Here is a 22,944-nt window from a genome sequence, read left to right as displayed (position 1 = left end):
GGGAGAGACAGGAGAAAGAAGTGTGAGGAGGGGAGGGGAGCAGAGGGCAAGGCACTTCAGGAGGCCAGATTAGAAAGACTATGTTCTCCCTGCTGAATGCCTTTTCAATAGATCCCTTTCACTGCTGGGGATTTTTTTACCCTAACTCCTGTAGTAGAGGCAGGCAGTGCCTGAGTTAACTCTTCTGTGGACCATTGGTCATTAATGGCAGAGACTGGTGAGTAACAATTCAGGAGCTGAGGAATTTTTTTTCTTCTTCTTCTATCTTATTAAATGGTCAAGGGAAAAGAAACCAAAGGAATACTACTGCTGCCTGACCTGTGAAAACGGTGTGAATCACAAATTTCAATTCACATACAAAGGTTTACTGGAACACAACTGTGCCCAACTGTTCACACACTGTCTACAGCTGCTTTTGTACTAAAACAATCCGAGCAACCAGGACAGCCCGGCCGGCCGGCAAAGCTGGAAATATCTGCCCTCTGGCCCATTACAGAACCAGTTTGCCGATCCCTGCTTTACGCATGTGTCGTGGGCAGTCATCAAATGAGAAGAACTTTAATACCGCAGGCCGGGAGAGTAACTCAGTGGCAGGGGGCTTGCCTAGCATATTCAGGGCTCTGGTTTGCTCTCCATAACAGTCAAAAACAAACAAAGAATAATTTAAAATTACAAGAAAAAATTGAAGGGTAACTTTTGTGTGTGTGTGTCTTTTGAGATTGTTTTTCACTGTGCAGTTTGAGCTGGCCTTGAACTCACTTTGTAGCCCAGCTGCTGGACAGGGAGGTCTGGGGATCTCTGGAACTCACAGTGATCCTCCTGCCTCAGCCTCCCACACAGCTGGGGTTACAGGCATGTGCCACCATGCCCCAGCACTGCACGGAAACATTTCTTTTCCAAGCCTAAATAGGAGAAAGTGGCTAGCACCTCTCTAAATGCTCAGCTGCTTGGATATCTGACCGAGGAGAGAAATGTCTGGCAAACTGAGTAAACACAAACATGGGAAACCACACACTAGCAACCAGGATGGGCCCCCAGCTGCGGGATAAATGGTCACCTGACCATTCACAGTAACTATGTGTGTGGCTAATGGCTCTTAATGTTGAACTATTTATCCAGGACGTTAAATGCTTTTCTTAAAGTTTCACAGAGCTGGAAAATGCATGCTGGGGGTGGAGGGATAAACAGCTGCGGCCACATTGGTTTGGGAGAATCAGGATGAGAAAGAAACCTTCATCCAGGCCAAGGACACAGGAGGATAAAATGGCGAGGTCATCTAAGGGAGGCAGATGACCAGGCCGGTTTGACACTGCTATTTCCTCTAAGGGCAGACCCAGTATGCTCAGAAAAGAAGCATGTTCCTGACTGTTCTCCCCCAGTGCTGATCCGAGATCCAAGTAGATATGATAACACTAAGTGCTGTTCCCTTACAGATGTGAGCAGCATATATGCTTCTCTTATCGAGAGATGCCAAATTCCACATTCAAGTCACTATGGTAGTCAAACGAAACGGCCATTTTTCCCTGATGTTTTTTACAGTCCAGTTAAGAGTCTGGTTTTTCAGCCAGGCGTGGTGGTGTACACCTGCAATCTCAGCACTTAGGAGGCTGAGGCAGGAGAATTGTTGCGAGTTCAAGGCCAGCCTGGGCTACAAAGTGAGCTCAAGGCCACCCGAACTGCACAGCAAGACGCTGTCTCAAAAAAGACAAAAAACAAAAAACAAACAAAAAAACCCCCTAAGAATCTGGTTTTTGAAAAACACTCTCTGGGCTAAATACAATACCAGCCTCTCTTGTCACCCTGAACACTGTATTTGAGAGGTATTTCCTTCACATCACATATGCACCTTAGTTTGCAGTTTTGCAGCAGACCAGTATTTATTAAGGGACAGAAATGGATTCTGAGGTGAGTATATTAGCTTCAAACACACACATACATGTGCATGTACACACACATATGCACAGATTTCCACTTATACGTACATACAGGTACACACACAAACATACCCATATGGATACATATACATCCATACACATTTATAGTCACACACACACCAGACAAAACACATAAACATACACAACACATAAATACGCCCATACACGCACACATACACATGTGCATGGGATATACACATACACACATCCTGAAGTCACACTACCTGCTATTACTGTGATCCTTCTCATAAGAGACACATGGGGATGTTTGTCATTAACACCAAGACAGGGCTGGGAAGAAGATATAGGCACAATAGGATCTCCCACGAACTTTCACAAAATACACCTGCCACCCCATAAATATCCCCTGCCTTCCAATCCTCTGTAAGACCTCTGAAAGAACGGTGGTGGCTGGACATACATAGGTGCCACAGAAAGCCACCCAGCTGGCTCAGAACCCCCACTGCCTGATATCCCATAGTACAGTCCCAAAGGGTAGCCTCTGAAGTGATTCATCCTGATCCTCACCTCCAGCAACACCAAGGAAGACGGCCTGTTCATCCTCCATCTCGTCACGTTGTTTTTTGTTTCCCACTGTGTTATGGTCTGCGTCTGGATGTCCCCCCAAAGCCTCATGCAGTCATGGGGAGGGTTTCTAGAGTTTTTGAACAATCCATAGCCCAATGCTAGGATTACCGGCGTGAGTGCTACACTCACCCTGGGGCAGATAGTTTGCATACAATGTAAGGAAGGGAAAGAGGCTTACTCTTTCAGCTGCCACTCCTCCCTTGTGCTCTTGTTGCTTTTGCTGTCTTCCACTGCAGCTATGAAGTGTAGCCCTCTGCCATGTGCCACCCTGCCTTGGAGCCAGCCGAGTATGGACTGAAACCTCCACAAACTGTGAGCTAAATAAACCTTTCCTTCCTTCATTTTGGGCATCAGGTATTTTGTCTCAGCAATGAGAGAAAAGTAATCAAGACACACTGCCACATAATTCCCTGGCCAGTGAAAAATTCAGTGTCCCAGCTCTAACCAAGTCTCAAAGATGGCCTGGTCTCAGAAACATCAAAATCACCCCCAAAGTCAGGCAGCAGGACAGCGAGCACTTACCTGGCATGGTGTCGGCCGTGCCAGGAAGAACAGCCGCTGGTGGCGGGGAACTGAGAGGCCGCGGGCTCGGGGTGGCCATCGGAGAACTTGGTGGCGTGCCACGAATGAGGTCTCCAGCTCACATCAGTCCTCCTGGAAAAGAATGACGATGACTGAGGCAGGGGCTCTGCACACCGCACGCCTGTGTAACCAGACAGGAAGTCCGAGCTGGCTGCTTGAGAGGAACCCACGGCATGGCATTCGGGCGCTGGCCACTGTCTTCATGCATGCACATTCTTTTTAGCAGCTTGCCAATGACCAATCTGCCCTGGTGCCAAGTGGGAATCCCAGGCTGCAAACGTGCAGCAGCATTTATTGGGTAGAATGTATTCCTGCATTAATACATACAATTATTATCAATTAAATATTTTGTAAGTGTTAAATAACATCTAGCGTGTTCTAAATAAATAATCTCCCCCCTGCCAAAACATGAACAAAAGTAGATTCTCCTATGTTTTGAGTTTCAGCACAACCTTGCACAGGACCCTGAGCCTCCTTGGGAAGAAAGGATCAGAGTGCAAAAAAGGTCACTGAGTCCCTGAGTCGGCTGGGACACGCAGAGCTCGGGTGGCTCATCTCCACTGACTTAGTCACCTAGTAGACCCTGCGGTCTTGCTGCTAAGGAAGGCTAGCAGGTGTACCTCCCTCTGAGCTTTGCAGCTCTGAGGCTGACCAAGGGTTCTCATCCCTGTAATCACAGCGCCCTACACCAAGAGGCTGGAGCCCATTTCAGCAGAGCTTTTCACATTCCTGAGCTCCTGCCGTGCTCACAGTTCTGGTGTGGCCTCTTAGCGCTATGGTGGCACCTGCCCAGGTGGTAAGGTGTGTCCAGCTAGAAAGCCCCACAGGTGCTCCTCCAAAGCTCCAGAAGGAAGCCACCCAACTTCCGCCCTAGCAGGCAGCAATCAGCTCACCGTGGGCACCTTATGGAGCAAGGAAGAAAGGAGAAAGAACCCAAACGAGCAACTCTGGCTGCCTTACAAAGATCAGACTCTTCCCCCCGCAGGCCAACACATTAGGAAACAATAATTATTTTCCAAAATGAAACCAAAGCTTTATAACACAAAGGTTTTGATGACTCTCTATCACAGACAGATGCACTATGCCACAGAAGTAAGAAATTACAAAATCGAGACTATACCTCATGGAATTTCTTAAAATCCTTGTGAGGAAGCTTCTGGCCATGTGAATTTCATTTTCAGCTGGCTTTTTGGGGGCTATAATATCCACTGCGTCTTTCATCTTCCTTTATAGTTAGTTAATGAGAGAAATAAGCTAGACTGACTGAAATGGAGGCAAATGGGAAAGAAAAAGAAAGCTGAGAGAAGAAAACGCCTGGCTCTTGAAGCGAGGCGGTCTGCACCCGGGCACCCAGCTGTCTGGTGTATCAGCTGGGACTACTGGGGTAGTAACGCTCGGTGGATAGAATGAATGTTCTTCCAGAAAAACTATCATCACCAAGCACATATAAAAATACCAACCATAAATTTTGCTTTCACAAAGCGTGTGCGACAGATTAAAAATGGCTGTGAAGTCTGCTATCTTCAAAGAAGGTGGTTTCACATTCCTCCCCTTGACCCTGGCCTGGCCCAAGGGTCCTGCCTAAGTAACAGAGTGGGAGGAAGGACATTCCAGCACATCTGAGCACATTCATAGGAAGCCATTTCTCTTCCTCCTACACCTCCTGAAGAAAGGAAGGAAGGAAGGGAGGGAGAAAGGCAAGAAGGAGGGAAGGAAGGAAGGTGGGAAGTGGTGGAGACCACTATGAAGTAGCTCTGAGCAGGATTTAATATTAACCAACTGGCTTTCTATGTTTACTTGGGAGTTGTCTGAGGCTTGGGCCCTTGTCCTTTGCTGGGCAGTGGACTCATAGTAAGTGAACCTCTATGAGTCACTGGTCCCTGAGGAAGCCTGTATTGGCCTATGAAGCTTGGACGCCTCAAAGGACAAGATCAGGTCACAGCAGAGGATGATTGGCTCCAACCCCCAGTACCTAAGAGGAGACTGCATCTGAAGGCATCTCACTCCGGCAGTGAAGGCCTTCCTGGTGATAACATAGTTCTCTCACATTAATGTAAGTATTACTTGGAGGATTCTGTAATGGGCTTCCCAAGCCCTGTGCAGATTTCTGCATTTTCTTCAGTATCCCCCTCCTTTATTTGCAAACCTAATAAATATGGGCCACTCAGGGAACTCTTGGTGTCAACCCAGAGAACCTCAAAGTCTGTAATAGGGTTGGACCCTCTTGGAGCCCTGAAATCATTTCAGTTGTCTCATTTATTTAAGCCTTCGCTCCTTCATTTGGGAGATTGTGGGCCTGATCAGTGCAAATAACTAAGGGATACTATTAACCGGATAGGAAAGGAAGCCATCCACCACACAGAAACGCAGCAATTCGGGGACGCCATGTTGCAAGGGTGCCAAGCCAGCCTTGTGGGACAGGTGACAGAGAATAAAGTGGGTCACACCCAGCTGTCACAAAATCGCAGCCTGTGCTCCAGACACAGAACAGAAGGAAGCCACCTGCCCATGATGGCCCCTGCAGAGAGGGCGTGAAGAAAGACTAAGGCACGCAGCCGACACCCAGGACCCAGGTCCCTAAGCATGGGGCACCTCTGGCTGTTCAACCCCTACACACACACACACACACACACACACACACACACACACAGAAGCCTCCACTGCAGAAGGACAGTGTGTCCCCACCTCGATTCCTGGTTTGGCCCTGGACAGACATGGCTCAGCACTAGATGGGGTCACTCCCAAGCCATGGTGAAGGAGGCCAGTTACTCAAGCTCCTAGACCTCTGCTAGTAGCCACACATCATTGCTTAAATTCATTAAAACGAAATAAAGTCACCCTGGTCATATCACAAGTACTCAATACCCACAAAGCTGGCAGCTGCTACACCAGACATGGCCTTTTCCGTCACCGCTGTCAGTCCCACTGAAGAGCACGCTACTACCCGCTGATGGGGCTTCCCAGTGCAGTGCAGACTGCCTACAAGGACGAATAACCAGGGCTGCGGATTTAGCTCAGCGGCACAGCGCCTGCCTGGCAAGTGCAAGGTCGTGAGTTCAATTCCCGGTACTGGAGAAAAACCAAAAAAGAAAAAAAGGAGGAATAACCAGTGGTGGGAGACAATCTGCAGCAAAACTTTCGTCTCAAAACAACACACAGCACACCTTGAGGTGCCATCCAGAGTTCAACTGCTTTGTGCACTTACTTTTTCATAACTGGAAATTCCTTTTTTTTTTTTTTTTGAGACAAGTTCTCCCTGTAGTCCAGGCTGGCCTCGAACCCACTATGTAGCCAGGCTGGCCTTGAACTTGTGGTGATCCTCCTGCCTCAGCCTCCCAAGGGCTGGGATTACAGGCGTGCAACACCACGCCTGGCTGGAAATTCCATTTGAATACCACGAATTTGGGGGTGACTTCTGATGCAGCATAGGTGATTAGGACAGAGACCAACAACTGGAAGGCCTGCTTCTTTTGTAAATACCTCACTGTTTCTCTGGTGTGAGAAACCAAAAGCGTAAATAAGGACCAAAATGGGTAACAAACATTCAAAAGGGACGGGGAACAAGGGAGGGAGGGAGAAAGGAAAGAAGGGAAAAGTTTTAAAAAAGAAAACAAACAGGAAGGATAAAATAGAAACAAAGCTTTTGTAAATGGGGAAGGGAGGAGGGGTTGAAGGGAGGGCAGGGGAAAGGGGAAACAAAGAATCAAGTTGTATCATGTAGAGGTACAAATTCTCAAAAACCAGGGCGAGGTGGTGCACGCCTATAATCCCAGCACTCAGGAGGCTGAGGCAGGAGGATCCTTGCAAGTTCAAGACCAGCCTGGGCTAGAGAGTGAGCTCAAGGTCAGCCTCAATTGCATATGGAGATCCTGTCTCAAAAAGACAAAAAAAAAAAAAAATTACCTATGATGAATGTGTATGTATACCTAAAACGTCCCTATAAAATCTGATTGGGGGAAAAAAAGCAATTTCCAGGCAGAGACATGAGCAGAGGCACGTCACAGCCACTGGTGGGCGGAGTAGGGGTCCCCAGGAAAGCCAGCGCTGATACAGCACTGCTCCACGGCTCATGTCCTTCGGGACCGGGCAGAGCACAGCAGGGCTGTGAAGGGACGCAAATGACCCAAGCTCCTCTGCAAAAAGAACACACACAGATGCAGGTGTCCAATTCAGGAAGACTCAGCCATGACCCTCTCAGGGCTATTTCTTTCTTTCTTTCTTTTTTTAATTTTAAAGAGAGTAGTAAATGAGAAACAAACGAACAGAACAGTAGCAGCATACTAGCATCGCAAACATAAACAAATCAAAGCAAGAACATTCGAAGTGATACAGAGTCTCAAGACAAAATAACACAAATCAACAGTTTGTTACACTATGTATTGCTATCCTCAACTACATTGCTCAGATTACCCGATGTAAGAATGAAAGATTGTTCAAACCATTAGAGAGAATAAGAAAATAATTCTTCGATAAAACAGAAATAATACAGTTTCAGTAGACAAGATGGGAGGAGTTCACCATGGTAATTCCATTGCATATTGTTACCTTCAAATCAGTCTCACAGGGCTATTTCTTTAAGTGAATAAACGAAAAAACGCAGCGAAAAGGGTTATCTACTCCCATAGCTACTGGGGACAGTGACATTTACCTACAATGTACGCACTTTTTGGGTCACGTCCTGTCTTCTTAATTTCCTGAGACGCCATGAACATCCTTGGGAATCAAATAAATACTATGCGGAGAGGACTTTGGGACAGGGCGCTCTGGCGCCACCTAGAGCCCAACTACACTCATTGCCCCTCTGGCACGCATGCTCAGCTTTGGACCTTAGCAAGCTCATGATAGATTTGAACTCTTCTTCCCAAAGCAGCTGTGCGGTTCCTTCGCCACAAAGGCGTCTCTGAAGACAGTCTAATAACAGCAAAAAGTGGAAGAGGGCGCGAGGTACCCCGCACAAAATCCCCGGCACTCTGGGAGGCTAAGGCAGGAGGATCCTAAATATCAGCCCTGCCTGGGCCACCGAGCAGCTTGGCAAGACCCTGTCTTGAAAAAAAAAAAATAAGGTACAAGGTGGGCCTCACTGAGAACACCCTGGCTGGTTCAATCCCCACTACGGCAAAAAAATAATGAGAATGCTCTCATGGTTTTCTTGAAATATTTTCCCACAAACTGCACGTCAAAATCAATTTACGCTTACTTCGATTTTGAAAAATAATTTTATAGGGGCGAGGTATTCTTTGGGTTTTATTTTTGAAAGGAAAGGGTTCAGATCACAAATATAAAAATGCACTGTGTCCTTAAAAATTAAGAACAGGCCTGGCCGGGCGTGGTGGCATATGCCTGTAATCCCAGCACTCGGGAGGCTGAGGCAGGAGGATCATTTCGAGTTACAAAGTGAGCTCAAGGCCAGCCTGAACTGTATAGTGAGACCCTGTCTCAAAAACACAAAAAACAAACAAACAAACAAAAGAACAGGTCTGGATAGCAAGTATTATTTTGAGTGATTACTGCAAGAATTGTTTCAATAAAATACTTATTACAAGAAAAAAATTCCTTCCTTTTCCTCAAAAAAAAAAAAACAAAAAACACATTAGTGTTAGCTCACTTGCATAACATCTCAGAAGAAAGCAAAGATGAGCCACTTCTCAAAATAAACAGCTTGCGTTTCATGCCGTCACTTGGCAAGATGGGCCGGGAGAGATGAGCTAGGCCCCCCAGAGCCTGAGGGGCCCAGGCCCAGCTTGGTGGCCCCACTGGATAGCAGGATGGTTTGGGAAGAGGGTGCCGGTGGCCCAACTGAGGATCAGTAATCTTAGGGCCAGGAACAATGTGGAGAGGACTTGGTGTAACGCAGGGAAGCACAAGAAGCCTCCAGGAGCCTCAGCGAAGCCCTCGGTACCGAAGACCCCTCAGATGCAAGCACATGGGACGCACTGGGGATGCTTGTAGTGGAGGAGGAAGTTAGCCAGCCAGCTGGTCCCTGGCGACCACACACAGCCCTCTAATTCTTGAAGCTCACAGAAGCCGTCTTCCTCCAGCTCATCTTCCTCTAACTTCAGTGGAGCCTGCCTCTGACCTCCTGCTGGCTTCCTTTTCCTCCCAAGTCTCCAGAAGGCCTCCCCACCCACTCTGTCTAACTTAACTCCTGCCAGACCATTGCCCGGAACCATCAGCGGCTCCCACAGTCCTCAGAAGCAAGTCCATGTCTCCAGGTTCTCTGCCTGGCCGCGGCAGTGCTCCTGGGCCCTACACTGTCATCTGGGGGCATGGAGAGAAAGTAGGTTCCTGGGTCCAGCCCAGGTGGCCTGAGCGGGCTGGCTACATCTGCACTGGCCTGGCAACCTTTTCCACCCCATTATTCTCTTCCTTGCTGACAGCTCTGGTGGCCTGGAACAGCTGGAGGAGCTCTGTCCCTGCAGCTCACACTGGCTTGGCTTGGAAGCGCGGCTCCACTGTCCTGTCCTCAGGAAATGCTTCCCTGGCCCTGCAGCTTCCCCACTGGGCAGAGCTTCCTAGAGGTAGCATCTGCTGGGATGATCTTAGCCTTGGGCAGGAAAACGTCTACCTATGTTAAAAATCAGTGTAGAAAACACTCCTCAAGGGCTGGGAATATAGCTCAGTGGCATAAACGCCTGCCTGGCAAGTGCAAGGTCCTGAGTTCGATTCCCAGTACCAAAAACAAAACAAATAAGAACAACAAGGAAAACACTCCTCAGAACACTCTACAAATGCTAGCTTTGTGCACGTGTGTGTATTTACTGGAAGAAAAAAGTGCACACACCCCCACACACAGGGACATAGTGGTGCAAATTCTGGGACAGTGTATTCTTTTCCTGGGCAGTGTACAGACAAATGCGTGGATGGTGACATCATGCCTGATAAAATCGACAGTCCTGTGTGAGCCTTCCTGCCTTTATACAGGGAGAGAATTAAGGAAAGGCAGGAATTCCCAGCTGACCTCGGCAGCTGAAACTGATAGGACACATCAAAGCGGCAGCTCCAGCACCAGCGGCGGCGTTCACACAGGATGAAAGCCCTGCGCCTCTCTTTGCCTGCCGGCTTCGTCTCACCCCTGGCCAGGGCAGGCCAGTCTCGCCTCTGGTGTCAGCCTCCAGGCCCTCTGGGACAGGGGCCGGATAACTGCTGAAGGGAGGTCATACAATGAACACACAGAGGACCGGAATCGGAGCTGACTCAAACCGTTTGTTTGTCTCATTAAGTCTTATCGTGTTCATTCTATAAACCTATTTAAGCTGGAAAGCAAAGAAAAAGAAAAAGGCTCCCTCTGTCAGTATGCAAAGCACATACACTCAACAACACACTCCCTGAATTTCAAGAACATCACATGTCATTGCATGCAACAGGATGGGTCTGGTTTTCCTTTTGTCTGCTGGTACCAGGGATGGAACCCAGGCCCTTCCACACACTGAGCTACAGCTCTAGTTCAGAGCTACATATTCAGCCCTTTTGATGTCTGTCTGTCTATTCAGCAGTACTGGGGATTGAACCCAGGGCCTTCACACTGAACTCCACCCCCAGGCTTTGCTTTTTTGAAAAAATAAGATCTCACCAGCTCACTGAGGTTGAGCTCGAACTTGTGATCCTTCTGCCTCAGTCTCCCAGAATGCTGGGATTACAGGTATGCACCACCACACAGGGTGAATTTTTTTTAAACTGAGGGTCTCACTAAGTCACCCAGGTTGGGCTTCAAGTTGTGATCCTCCTGCCTGCCTCAGCCTCCCAAGCAACTGAGATGACAGGGACACGCTACTACGTCCAGCTGCTCCAGGTTTAACAAAGATGCCAACACAAATTGCTGGCTACATTCCAAATGAACACAACTGTTGGCAAAGTAAAGATAATCATAGATAAAATATCTAGCTCTGGCTGGAGATGTAGCACAGTACATGGAAAGCTCTGGGTTCCATCCCTAGTATCAACAAGGACAAGAGCAAAAACGGACCCATCATCCAGTTGCGTGAAACTATGATAGTCTTGAAGGTGGGGAATATGGGCTTTCGAGCGTAGTGAAGACGCTCAAATGTGCAAGCACTAATACAACTAATTATAAACAGCCCAAAGGATTAGCGGCAGAGCTAATGAGTCTTATGTATAAAAATACACAGGAGGCTTTTGCTGATATGGTATATCAACTTGTCAGTACTATACAAATGCACCAAGAGGTAGGCCAAAAAAAAGGCCACCAGAGACTGCAGATCACTGCCAGTTAAATGTCGTATGAATATATAGTTTTGGGGCTTTAGCACTGTGGCAGAGCACTTGCCTAGCATGTATAAAGCTTCAGTTCCAACCCTAGCACCACACAAATCCATATATACATTCAGACAGACAGACATGCTATACATATAAAGAGATCCGCATGCTACATCTACCAAGAGGCCTATCTCTGTAGTAAAAGTGAAGGGAAAGGAATAAGATCCCAATGTATCTGTCTACCCAACTCTTTCTGAAATTCTACCCCGAAACGCGAAGCCACGCATTTTCACTCAATTTGCCCTCAAATTTCCCCTCAGGGCCTGTGGTTATTCTCAGCATCCAGAGACAAAGCTAGCAAGAGAGTTAAAAAGGCATTTCTTTTGCCTAAAAGAAAGGATCAAGCAACAGGGGTATACAGCAGATACACAAAATTCAGGAAAAATCACCTGGAAAAACAGCATCACAAGCTGGGTGCGGTGGTGCACACCTGTAATCCCAGCACTTGGGAGGCTGAGGCAGGAGTATCTTTGTGAGTTCGCGGCCAGCCAGGGCTACAGAGTGACCTCAAGGCCAGCCTGAACTGCATAGTGAGAGCCTGTCTCAAAAAGACAAAAAAACCAAAAAACAAAAAAACAAAAAAAATCACAACCACAATATGGCAAAGACATGTTGGACCATGAGAATGAAAAAAAATTAAACTCTGTTATAAAATCAGAAAAGAGCTAGGTGTGGCGGCACACACCTGTAATCTCAGTACTCTGGGAAGCTGAGACAGGAAGATCATCAGTTGAAGCCCAACCTGGGCCACTGAGCAACTTAGTCCCTCTCTCAAAAAAATTAGAAGAAGGACTGGGGGATGAAGCTTAGCGTGAAGACCCTGGGTTCAACCCCTAGACAGAAAAGAGCAATGCCCATGAAACTACCAGCAAAGAATTCCTCTAAGTACAAAGAAGGGGCCCTACCGCTGCAGATTAACCTGAGTATGGCAACAGAGGAATGTCATTCTAAGGAGCATTTCTCCAACGGAAACCTTTCGTTTTTAATCTACACTCTACTATCCTTCACATACTCGGGAGAGCTGGAAAGGTCACAGTGCACAAGTCTGGTCACTCTGGTAAACTGCCAGTCCACGCACATACGTGACTGTCCAGGTACGCTAAGTGGGTGGTGGAAACTTCCCGGTGTTTCATCACTTACCACCTCACTGAGGATGGAAGGCCCAGAGGCAGCCTGCCCTTGCCAAAGCATCAAGCCAGAGAAGGGCCCTCTGCATCCTTAACTTTCCCGAACTGCGGGGGCCAGAGAGGTTTTTCTCTAATGACGATGCGTGGCTCTTTCTAGGACACACCAGTACTGGACAGCAATGGTGACATGCTTGCTTGCTTTCTTCCCCAACTCCTTGCAGGTCTTGGCATCACCAGGTGTGTGTGTGGTGGTGGTGGTGGTGGGGTGGGGGTATGGTAGCCAAGCCAGCTGAGGCAGTTCCAGGATGGGGTGACATACAGCCAGCCCTCTGCTGCGGGCTCAGCCGCACCTGTGCCTGGTGGGAGGTCACTGTCAGACCGGCCAGCCAACTCCTCCAAGTCAACTTATTTCTGCAGTCTTGGGGTCCTGGGTCTCAAGGGAGGGCATCCAGGAGGCTGCTCTCCACGGCCTCAGCAGGAGTCTTCCCTCTCCCACAAGGCACCCTGGCAGAGGGGCTAGCGCCAGACACCTGTTCCCAGCAGCAGGGGCCACGTCAGAGCCACTCAGTCAGGCGGAAAAAAGAGACTGGCGCTGGTGTACCACTGAATCTTTCTAAACTTCACTGTTAACGCTGGCACTACCTTCTCAAGTCCTCAAACCTCAAAAGGAACGTAATGCAACAATAAATAAAAACCTGTGAAACACACTGTCACAGATTAAAAGCCATCAACATTTCCAAACTCAATTATATACACATCATTTGGGTGCCTTGCTTATCCATATGCCTATACGGTTCATAAAGGTCTAATTCCTTTACTGCAATGAATAAAGGGAAGGAATAATACGCTTTTAACTTTTCACCATTCTTAACATAGAGTATGAAAATCCTCACTCGATTACATGTTTGTCTGATTAAATTACTTAGGCCACACACTAAACCTGAATGGAAGCAATTTCCCCCAAAATAAAACAATTCTGATCTTCATGGTTTTCTTTTCTTCCTCTTGATTTTCCTCATAAAACAACACTGGAAACAGCCCAAACAAGTCAGGGTGCCTGTCCAGCATACAGCTCAGTATCTCCTCTGTTGTAACAGAACAATAAACACAAAGGACCGTAAGCCCCAGAGCTCACAAAGCATAAACAGTCCCTTCCCACCACGACCAACAGAGACCACCCTCCAAAGCACGGCTCACCCCACACCCCAGCATCCCTAACTAGAAGCACACCCTTCAAATGACCACTTGGCCCCACAAAAGTCTCCCTGGGGGTGGGGAGGAGAGAGGAACAGGGAGGAAGAGGAAGGGGAGGGGGAGGGGAGGAGAGCAGGGACGCAATCTGCTAACCCTGCCACCAGCCTTCCTTACTCCTGCCACGGCACTGTGCGTAGCTGCTGCCGGAACATCTGTGCTAATCACTGTTAGGGCCCCAGGGCCACCTGCTCCAGGACAGCTCCAAGAAGCCAGGAATGGAGGGGAGCACTGCGCCAAACCAATTTTTGAATCCCATGTCAATGCAGCTTAGAGCCATCCCAGAAGGAACGCCATGGCAAGAAACCTGTTTGGGGCAAGTCCGAGTGCAGTCACTCTCTCTGCAGCCTCCTTTCTTCAAATACATAACCACAGGACAGGGACTCTCTAACCCTTACAGCCTCCTGCATAAAACCTCCCCTTGCTGTTAATCTGCTCCTGAACACAAGCTTAGAGGATGTAATTAGTCACAAAAGGATTTAAGCCTGCCACAAAGGGGCAGGAAACCACATGTATGAATCCTAGCGATGATCTGGCCCCAAGAGCCCAGGACAGGGTCACAAAGGAAACTTCCTGCATGGGATTGAGGCAGAGGCGGCAGGTGCACTTGATCGTCACGAGAACTACGATCAGAGTACAGATTTCGAAGAAAAGATCCGAAGGGTAATTACAAGCTTTATAAAATAATTCATGGTGTGATTTTTTAAAAGAAGTCTTTGCCAAGATGCGTGAAAGTCTAGGTACTTTTCAGGAGCTCAGCTTACGGTAATTGGCCCGTGAATTAAGAAAACCGGAAGACGGCATGACCTCTAGCAATAGCCAACCCAGGGGCTCTTGCTCCTTCTGAAGTTTTTCCAACAACAAGGGCTTTTATCTACCGGGCTAGTAAGTCAATGCGCCACCTGGCTCTGACCTCAGTCTTTGCTTAAGCCTGTGAGTGACCAACTATCACAGCCACCCAGCAAAATAACCTGTGTCCCCCTGAAAATCCCAGAGCCCAGACCATTCCAGACCAGGCGCTATCCCCAGGGACCTGGATATGGGGGGGTGGGCACATGAGCCAAATGTAGAGACACACACATGCTATAAGGCCATCCTCCGCCCTGGACTTTCTCAGAAAGTTACACTTCTTCTTCCAAGCAAAGATAGATCAAGACAGCAGCTTAGCTTGGAAGTGTGTGGACCCTTTCCCCACCACTTTGCAGTGCCAAGTTCAGGAGTGAGCCACTGAATGATTCATTTCATGGTGCTTTCAAGTAAGGCAATAACTGGTATTGATACAAGCATGTGTAGCTCAGGCTGTGCGTTATTTACAGAATGCATTTTTATAAACCAGACACTTTTTCTTTCTGTGGTGCTAGGGATGGAACCAGGGCTCTGCGCATGGCACGGCAGTCACACACCGTACCCCTGGGCTGCGGCTGCAGTCCCATTGCTTTTCGTAGGAGGGCACGCTCCACCCTGCGGCTCCACATGCAAGGTTAGTAAATGCCAACTAAACCAGCAGGACAGATTAGCAGGTGCTGGGGACGGCAAAGGAAGCTGGTGGGAAGATCAACATTTAGACAGAGAACAACACTTGTCTGGGCTTGAAAAATAATTTTTAAAGCACTCACCAGTGCTTTTAAGTCTATTTTTTTTTTGGTACCAGGAATCTAACTCAGGATGTTGCACTTGCCAGGCAGGCCCTTGTACCGCTGAGCTGCTACCCTGGTCCCTTAGAATAAGGAAAAAGCTTAGTGTTTTACACATACTAACTATGTACATCTTTATCATTTACAGCACTCATTCACCACGACAGCTACAAGTCCTAGTATTAATGAATTTACTAACTTGGAAAATTTCCTTCACCTCACTGAACAAAGCACCACGTCAGATGAGTTTCTGGTCTAACTGGCAAAAAAAAAAATAATACCTACATCTATTATTGAAAATTAACAAAGTAATTTTGAAAACTTTGAAAACCTCAGTATGTTATTAAAGGTGTGTTTGCAAGTTTTCTAATTCACTGCTTGGTTTTTGAATCTTGCTATACACTACTTGAACTATTACATTCTATCCAAACCACATAATCACTCCGTACATCCAGTTAAAGGAAAGTAGCTGTACAGAATGCACAACGGGATTCTATGTAAAGCCTGGAGTCAACCTTCTGGGGCAAAGGTTGAATCCCTCTTCCCTGGAGATTTTTTTTTTTTATTTTAAAGAATAAAAGAAGGATAACATAATAATAGGGGGGACTTAGCAAATTACAGACAAAATGGTAGGAAATTATCAATGGTTATCATTTTACATATTATTGTCTACAAAATAGTTTCTCAGGAAAACAAATAGATAAAAAATAGTGAGTTACAGACAAAAGAGGTAGGAGGTTATCAAGAGTTGTTGTACTATACTTTGGTATCTTCAAAGTGGCTTCTAAAGAAAATAAATAGAGCTATACATGAGTGACCTATTGAAAAATCATTAACTATTCTCAATGGTTGTTGTAGGAAACACATAATAATAAACATACATCCATTTATGAAATAGGATAGGAACATTACAAACTTTACACAGTTATGGATAGATTAGTAGGAAAATATCAATGGCTGCTGTAATACGTGGTGGTATCTTCAGAGTGGTTTCTCAGGAAGACAGAGATATGCAAGAGGGACCTATTAAGCAGTTACAGCCTAAGGGTTGTCAAAAATAGCATATTACCTCCTCACCAGTGACTCCTTTCACTGAGGTATGATGGCTGGAAGGAAGGCCAGGATTGAAAAGAAGGACCGAGAGACTTGCACCTGTGACTAGCAACAGGCTGTTTTCTTGTTCCTCCATAGTCATGATTACCCAGGGCTCCTCGATGGAGATGATGGTCTGGCCAGAGGGAGAAGGCAGACCATGCCCCAAGCCCTCTCATTCCTGTTGGACTAACTGGTAGCATGGGTCTGAGCTCTGGGGCCTCCACCTCAGAGGGCAGACCTATCTCCAGTGGTCTCCTTTGCACCCAGGGCATGGCCCATGGGGCCTCTTAGGGCAGTTCCTCTTGAGGTGGCCTGGCTTTTAACAGCGGTAGCCGATGAATGCAGTTGTCGAGTTCTTCTTGGAGCCCTGGGAATCAGACCTGGGATCTGTTTCTCTTAGTGGTGCAGCAAAAGCAGCTGCTTTTTCTCAGTCTCTTTGTTTTCTCTCCTTGGCCTCTTCCTCATCATGGCTATAGAGTACTGAGGAGGCAATTCTTACTAACATCTCAAGTGAGCTATCTGGGGTGAAAGCCATTCTTTGTAGCTTTTTCTCTTCCCTGGAGATTTTTAAAGACCTAAGCTAGCAGGTGTCCCACACCTTCCCCTCCTTCCTTCTCAGATGGCCTGGGTGCTGTCCTTTGAACACATTTCAGGTTGTCTGTGTCTATCCTTACATATGCACTTCTAGTTTAGTTTTGTTTTTTTTAATCAGAATAACTCAGAGGTAGAGTGCTTGCCTAGCATGGATTCACTCTCCAGGACCAAAAAAAAGAGGAAATACTGAACAAGAATTACATATATCATACTTCTAACCACATGGGTTGAAGTCCAGCTTCACTTGTAATTGCAGAAATGCAAATGCAATAATAAAATCATTTTTCATTTCTCACATTCACAAGCTGCACTGCTTCCCATCACCACTGCTTGATAAAATCTGACTGAATCCCGTGGGGGCAAGCAGACACTGCTGAGGAATCTATGTACAGTGACAGGACTTCTCAGAGCCCATCTTCCGCAACTGGCTCAGAAACTGCCACGACTCTGACATTTTTGTTTTTGAGTTACAAGGTCTTATTAAAACAGTTTTCAGCCAGGCGTGGTGGCACACGCCTGTAATCCCAGCACTTGGGAGGCTGAGGCGGGGGGACTGTTGTGAGTTCAAGACCAGCCTGGGCTACAAAGTGAGCTCAAGGCCAGCTTGAACTGCATAATGAGACCCTGTCTCAAATAAGAAACAAAACAAACAAACAAAAAAACCAAAAAAACCGTTTTCAAGAATACCACATTCTCAGTGTTTTGTGGCCCACTCCTGTAATCCTAGCACACAGGAAGGCTAAGACAGGAGGATCGTGAGGTCGAGGCCAGCCTGGACTACAGAGCAAGACCCTGTATCATAAAAACGATCTTCCACTTAGAAATGAGGTGGATAAGTCAATGTGTCAAAGAACATTCTTCATTCATTTCTGAACCTCCTCCCAAGGGAGGAGAGCACAGCACTAGGAATACCTGATACCTGGTGGTTAAATGGACATGGCGGACACCCTCCCTCTCCCTCTCTATTGCAGAACGCTAAACATAGCAGCCTGTCACTCCTGTGAACAGACAATGACAGATCACCTCACTAGAAGCACAATATTAGCTACATACTGCCACGGACACAAGTACTAAGCTCAGTAAATGAAAATCTTAAACAACACAACAATAATAATAGAATAAGGAATATTTTTTTTTCTGTTTCTATGTATATAGTTCACTATGTAGCCCAGGCTGGCCTAGAATTCACAGTGATCTTCCTGTCTCCACCTCCAGAGGGCTGGGATGACAGGTGTGTGCTACCAGACGCAGCTGGAATTTTTTCCATCTTTAATGCTGGGTTCATCCCAAGGCATACAGTTAGCCTTCTGTGTCCACGAGTTCTGCATGCAGAACCAACCTCCGAATGAAAATAATTGGGGAGAAATGCATCTGTACTGAACATGTAGTGGTTTTTTCCTTACGATCATCTCCTGAGCAATACAGTGTAACTACTCACAGGGTGTGCTAGGTACGACGAGTCATCCAGAGGTGATTTATGGCACATGCAAAGAGGTGCACAGGTTGGGGCTGGGGATTTAGCTCAGTGGCACAGCACCTGCCTGGCAAGTGCAAGGTCGTGAATTCGATTCCCGGTACCGGAAAAAACAAAAAAAATAAAAACAAAAACAAAAACAAAACAAACAAAAAAAAGGGGGGCGGGGCTGAGGATATAGCTCAGCGGCACAGCACCTGCCTGGCAAGCGCAAGGTCATGAGTTTGATTCCCGGTACCGGAAAAAACAAAAAAAAACAAAAACAAAAACAAAAACAAAAACAAAACAAAACAAAAAAAGGGGGCTGGGGATTTAGCTCAGTGGCACAGCGCCTGCCTGGCAAGCGCAAGGTCATGAGTTCGATTCCTGATACCGGAAAAAAACAAAAACAAAAACAAAACAAAACGAAACAAAACAAGGGGGTTGGGGATATAGCTCAGCGGCACAGTGCCTGCCTGGCAAGCGCAAGGTCGTAAGTTCAATTCCCAGTACCGGAAAAACAAAACAAAACAGAAACAACCAAAAAAAGGGGGGCTGGGGATATAGCTCAGCGGCACAGCACCTGCCTGGCAAGTGCAAGGTCATGAGTTTGATTCCCGTTACCGGAATAATACCAAAAAAAAAAAAAAAAAAAAAAAAACAGGTGCACAGGTTGCATGCAAATACAATGCCATTTCACAGACAGGGCTTGAGCACCCTTAGATTTTGATACCTGTGCGGCCCTGGAACCAATCCTCAAAGATACTGAGGTGGATGTAAATCTAAGTGCACACACACATAGATGCACGCACACACACAACTTCAACCCTAGTCCAGATCTTGATGGTGATACAGACAACACCTCCCACCTGCCCGGGCTTCCCATTTGGATGTTCTACTTACTGCTGCCTGTCTGGGTCAACATGAGGGAGACACACAGCTTACCTTTTGACCACCAGCTTCAAGGTCTTATGGGACCCTTTCACCAGGCAAATCGCTTCCTGTCTAAACCCTGAGAGGCCGACGTCATTGATGCCCACGATCTCGTCTCCGGCCAGTAACTTGTCGACAGCCGCAGCTTTACTTCCTTCCTCAATCTGTAACAGAGAAGCAAGTTCCATGAGCCTCCGGGAGAAGCAAGCAGTTCCTGAGTCCACCAAGTCCCCTGCAGGCAGCTGGGCACATGACAGGCCAGAGCACACACGGGTCCCTGATCCCGGATCCCAGAGCCGGCTTCGGGGTCAGCCAGGAGCCAAAGGACCTGGGTGGCCCCGGGAAGCTTGGAGGGAACACGGCCCCAGAGGCTGACGGCATTACAGAGGGAGAGTGTAGATGCGCCAATCCCTCCATCGCCCTCCTGTCTCCTTCCCAAGAACAGGGATGTTCTTTTCCTCATGAAGCAAGTGGAAAACTCAGAATCCAACCAGAAATAAGAGATCCAAAGACACCAATTCATCTCCTGCACTTTTGCACCATTTTTTATTATGCACTAATTATTATGCACGTACATCAATCCTGTACCTGCCTAGATTGTTTTTGTAAGTTTTATGGAGATGTAATTCAGACACCTTACATTCATTCATACAAAGCACGTACAGCTGTGTAGTTTTTGGTCTAGGCAGATTTGCACTGTTATCACCATGAACCATTTCATAGTTCCCTGGGCCCAAAAGAAATCTTGTGCTCACGAGCAGTCACGTTCCAATCCTCCCCATCCCCAGCAATCACTGCTGTACTTTCTGTGTTGAGACTCCAGAGATTTTCCCATTCTGGGATGCAAAAACATACAACATTTGGTCTTTTGCATCTGGCTTCTTTCACTTAGCAGAATCCTTTCAGAGTTCATGTATGCTGCTGCAGGCGTCTGCAGTTCATTACTTTTTATGGTCGGATAATAGTCTATGTCATGAATGGGCCACATTGCTTATCCATGGATCAGCTGGTGGACATTCATGTGTTTCTACCTTTGGTTAGGATGAACAATGCTGCTATGAGTATTGGCACATAAGTTTTTGTGTGTGCATGTTTTCCTTTTGTTGGGCGTATACCTGGAAGTCAAATCTCTATGTCCTATGGGTGGACTGACAACTGGTGGTCAACTTGTAACACCCAGCTGAACTGAGTAAGTGTGGTACTGGGTGAGGGAGGCCCAGCTGGGGACTGTTGCCAGCAGCATAAGAGGCAGAACTGGAGAAGAAGGGAGGCTGTTGGGAGCTGAGAGAGGCTGTAAGGAGCTGTTGGTTTTCTTGGAGGGGCTTGTCATGCTGGCTTTCCTGATGAACTTGGCTGTTTTCATCCTCCATGGAGCTCAGGACCTTGTTGTCTCTGAGAATGGCTTTGGTTCACTTTGGGGAAGCTCTGGTCCTCACTCTGAGCATCACTTCCTGGCTCTGGAGGGGAAGATGGTGCACTGCTCAGTCTCCTGGAGAAGCTTGTTGTGTTGGCTTTCTTGATAGGAACTCGGCTGTCCTGATCATTGGAGGAGATCGGAACCTCACTGTTGCTGAGGATGGCTGTGGTACAGCTGTGGTACCTTTTGGGGGAGCTCTGGTTCTTATTTTGAGCATCGCTTCCTGGCTCCACTGTAGATCCCTCAGCCTGCTAGCACAGATTCTTCATCCCACTGGCACAGACTTTCTAGCTTCCACCACTGTCCTTTGGGCCTTCCCAGCACAGATCCATGAAACAGGCCTGCAGGAGACACTTTTGTGGGCTCTTGGCCTCCAGCTGGACTCATGGGAGTCACTGTTATGGGCTCCAGATCTTCCGCTGAACTCATGCAGAACATTATTGCTGGATCTAGGCCCTCAGCTGGATTCTTAGGTCCTTAGTGTGTGGACAGATTTCCTGTACTCTCTTGTATATGAGTCTTTGGGTGACTATTATAAATCATCTTATAAAATATGAGTTCTATAAAATATTGTTCACCTTGCAATAAGCCCCAAACCAACACATATGGTAACTGTAACATTTTGAAAAACCATCTGACTGTTTTCCAAAGCAATTGCACCATTTTTACATTCCCACCAGAGAAGTTTCCAATCTCTCCACATCCTAATACTCTTATAATCTAGTGTTATAACCTGTGGTGTGTGTTAAGATATTCGCTATGACTCAAGGCTAAACACCATTTGTTCTGCATGCCTTAAACAATCTGGAATCTCGCCGGGGATTTAGCTGAGTGGGACAAGCACCTGCCTGGCAAGTGCAAGGTCTTGAGTTCGATTCCCGGTACTGAGAAAAAAGAAAGAAAAAGAACAAAATTTCTTCTTACAAAAAAATAAAATAAAGTAAAATAAAGCCAGACACGGTGGCGCACATCTGTAATCCCAGCACTCGGGAGGCTGAGGCAGGAGGATTGTTGCGAGTTCGAGGCCAGCCTGGGCTACAAAGTGAGTTCTCAAGCTCAGCCTGAATTGCATAGCGAGACACTGTCTCAAAAAGACAAAAAAATTTAAAAATAAAATAAAATAAAATAACAATCTGGAAACTCTGAATGTCAGGCTGAGTGTGTGGCTTATTGACAGAGCACTTGGGTAGCACGTACAAGGCCCCAAGTTCTATGCCCAGTGTAGCAACAAAAAAACAAAAAAACCACAACAACAAAAAGGCCTGAATGCCATCCATTTTATAACTTTTATTCTGGAAAAATCTGATCTTCGAATTCTTTTTTGCGGGGGTGGTACTGGAAACCAAACTCAGGACCTCATGCTTGCCAGGCAGGTGCTGTGCCACTGAGCTAAACCCCTGGCCCTTGATCTTTCAATTCCTAAGAAGTCTTTCCTATACAGTAATAATACAACTCAGTGGCAATTAACCCCAGCTAATACGTCTATTTTTCTGCACAAGGAGGTGGCGAACTATAGCAAGTAAGCCAAATCCAGCCAGTAGCCTCTTGGTTGCTATTGTTTCCCTGGAATATATCCGCAACCATTCATTTACTTACTGCTATAGGGCAGCAATGAGTCTCTGAGCCACAAAACCAACAATATTTACTACTAGGCTTATTCCGAAAAAGGTTGGCCAGCTCCTATTTACCCCCTCCCCAAAAGCTTTACAAACCATAAAGAAAGCCCGGTGGGAACTGGCGGGAGGCTCGTTCTGAGCCATCTGTGTAGTCTCTGAAGTTCCCCACTTCTCAACTCTGGGCCAGGTTAACCTGGGGTAACTTCTCCAAAAGCCAGCCCAAAGGCTCACAAAACCACTCACGAAGAAGTCTCTGTTCCAAAGCTGCTGACTTTTCTAAAATCACCACCTAGAACCCAAGACAACCAAACTCTTATGTTAAGAAAGAGCCAACACCACACACAAAATTAAAAGACCGCTCCCAACAAAAATATGAAATGATTCCTTCAGTCAGCAATGGGTTTCAAAAGTCAAGACACGCTGGGCATGGTGGTGCATGGCTATAC

At 46.9% G+C, this 22,944-nt stretch overlaps 1 protein-coding gene across 2 annotated transcripts in view; it reads right to left on the bottom strand.

Annotated features, from left to right (window-relative positions):
* Shroom2 (shroom family member 2) overlaps positions 1-19,629 on the bottom strand; it is a gene marked incomplete at its 5' end in the record, with an annotated part of 71,347 nt that extends 51,718 nt beyond the window's left edge. For both annotated transcript variants that reach the window (XM_013505603.1, XM_013505604.1), the window contains 2 exon segments: positions 3,045-3,176; positions 19,478-19,629. In XM_013505603.1, coding sequence (XP_013361057.1) covers positions 3,045-3,176; positions 19,478-19,629 — 284 coding nt within the window.
* Positions 19,630-22,944: the final 3,315 nt, after the last annotated feature.

Source organism: Chinchilla lanigera, unplaced genomic scaffold (assembly GCF_000276665.1).
Source record: "Chinchilla lanigera isolate Chin_1 unplaced genomic scaffold, ChiLan1.0 scaffold00098, whole genome shotgun sequence".
NCBI lineage: Eukaryota > Metazoa > Chordata > Mammalia > Rodentia > Chinchillidae > Chinchilla > Chinchilla lanigera.
Note: the sequence above shows the minus strand (reverse complement) of the source record. Positions and strands in the feature narration are given on the sequence as shown.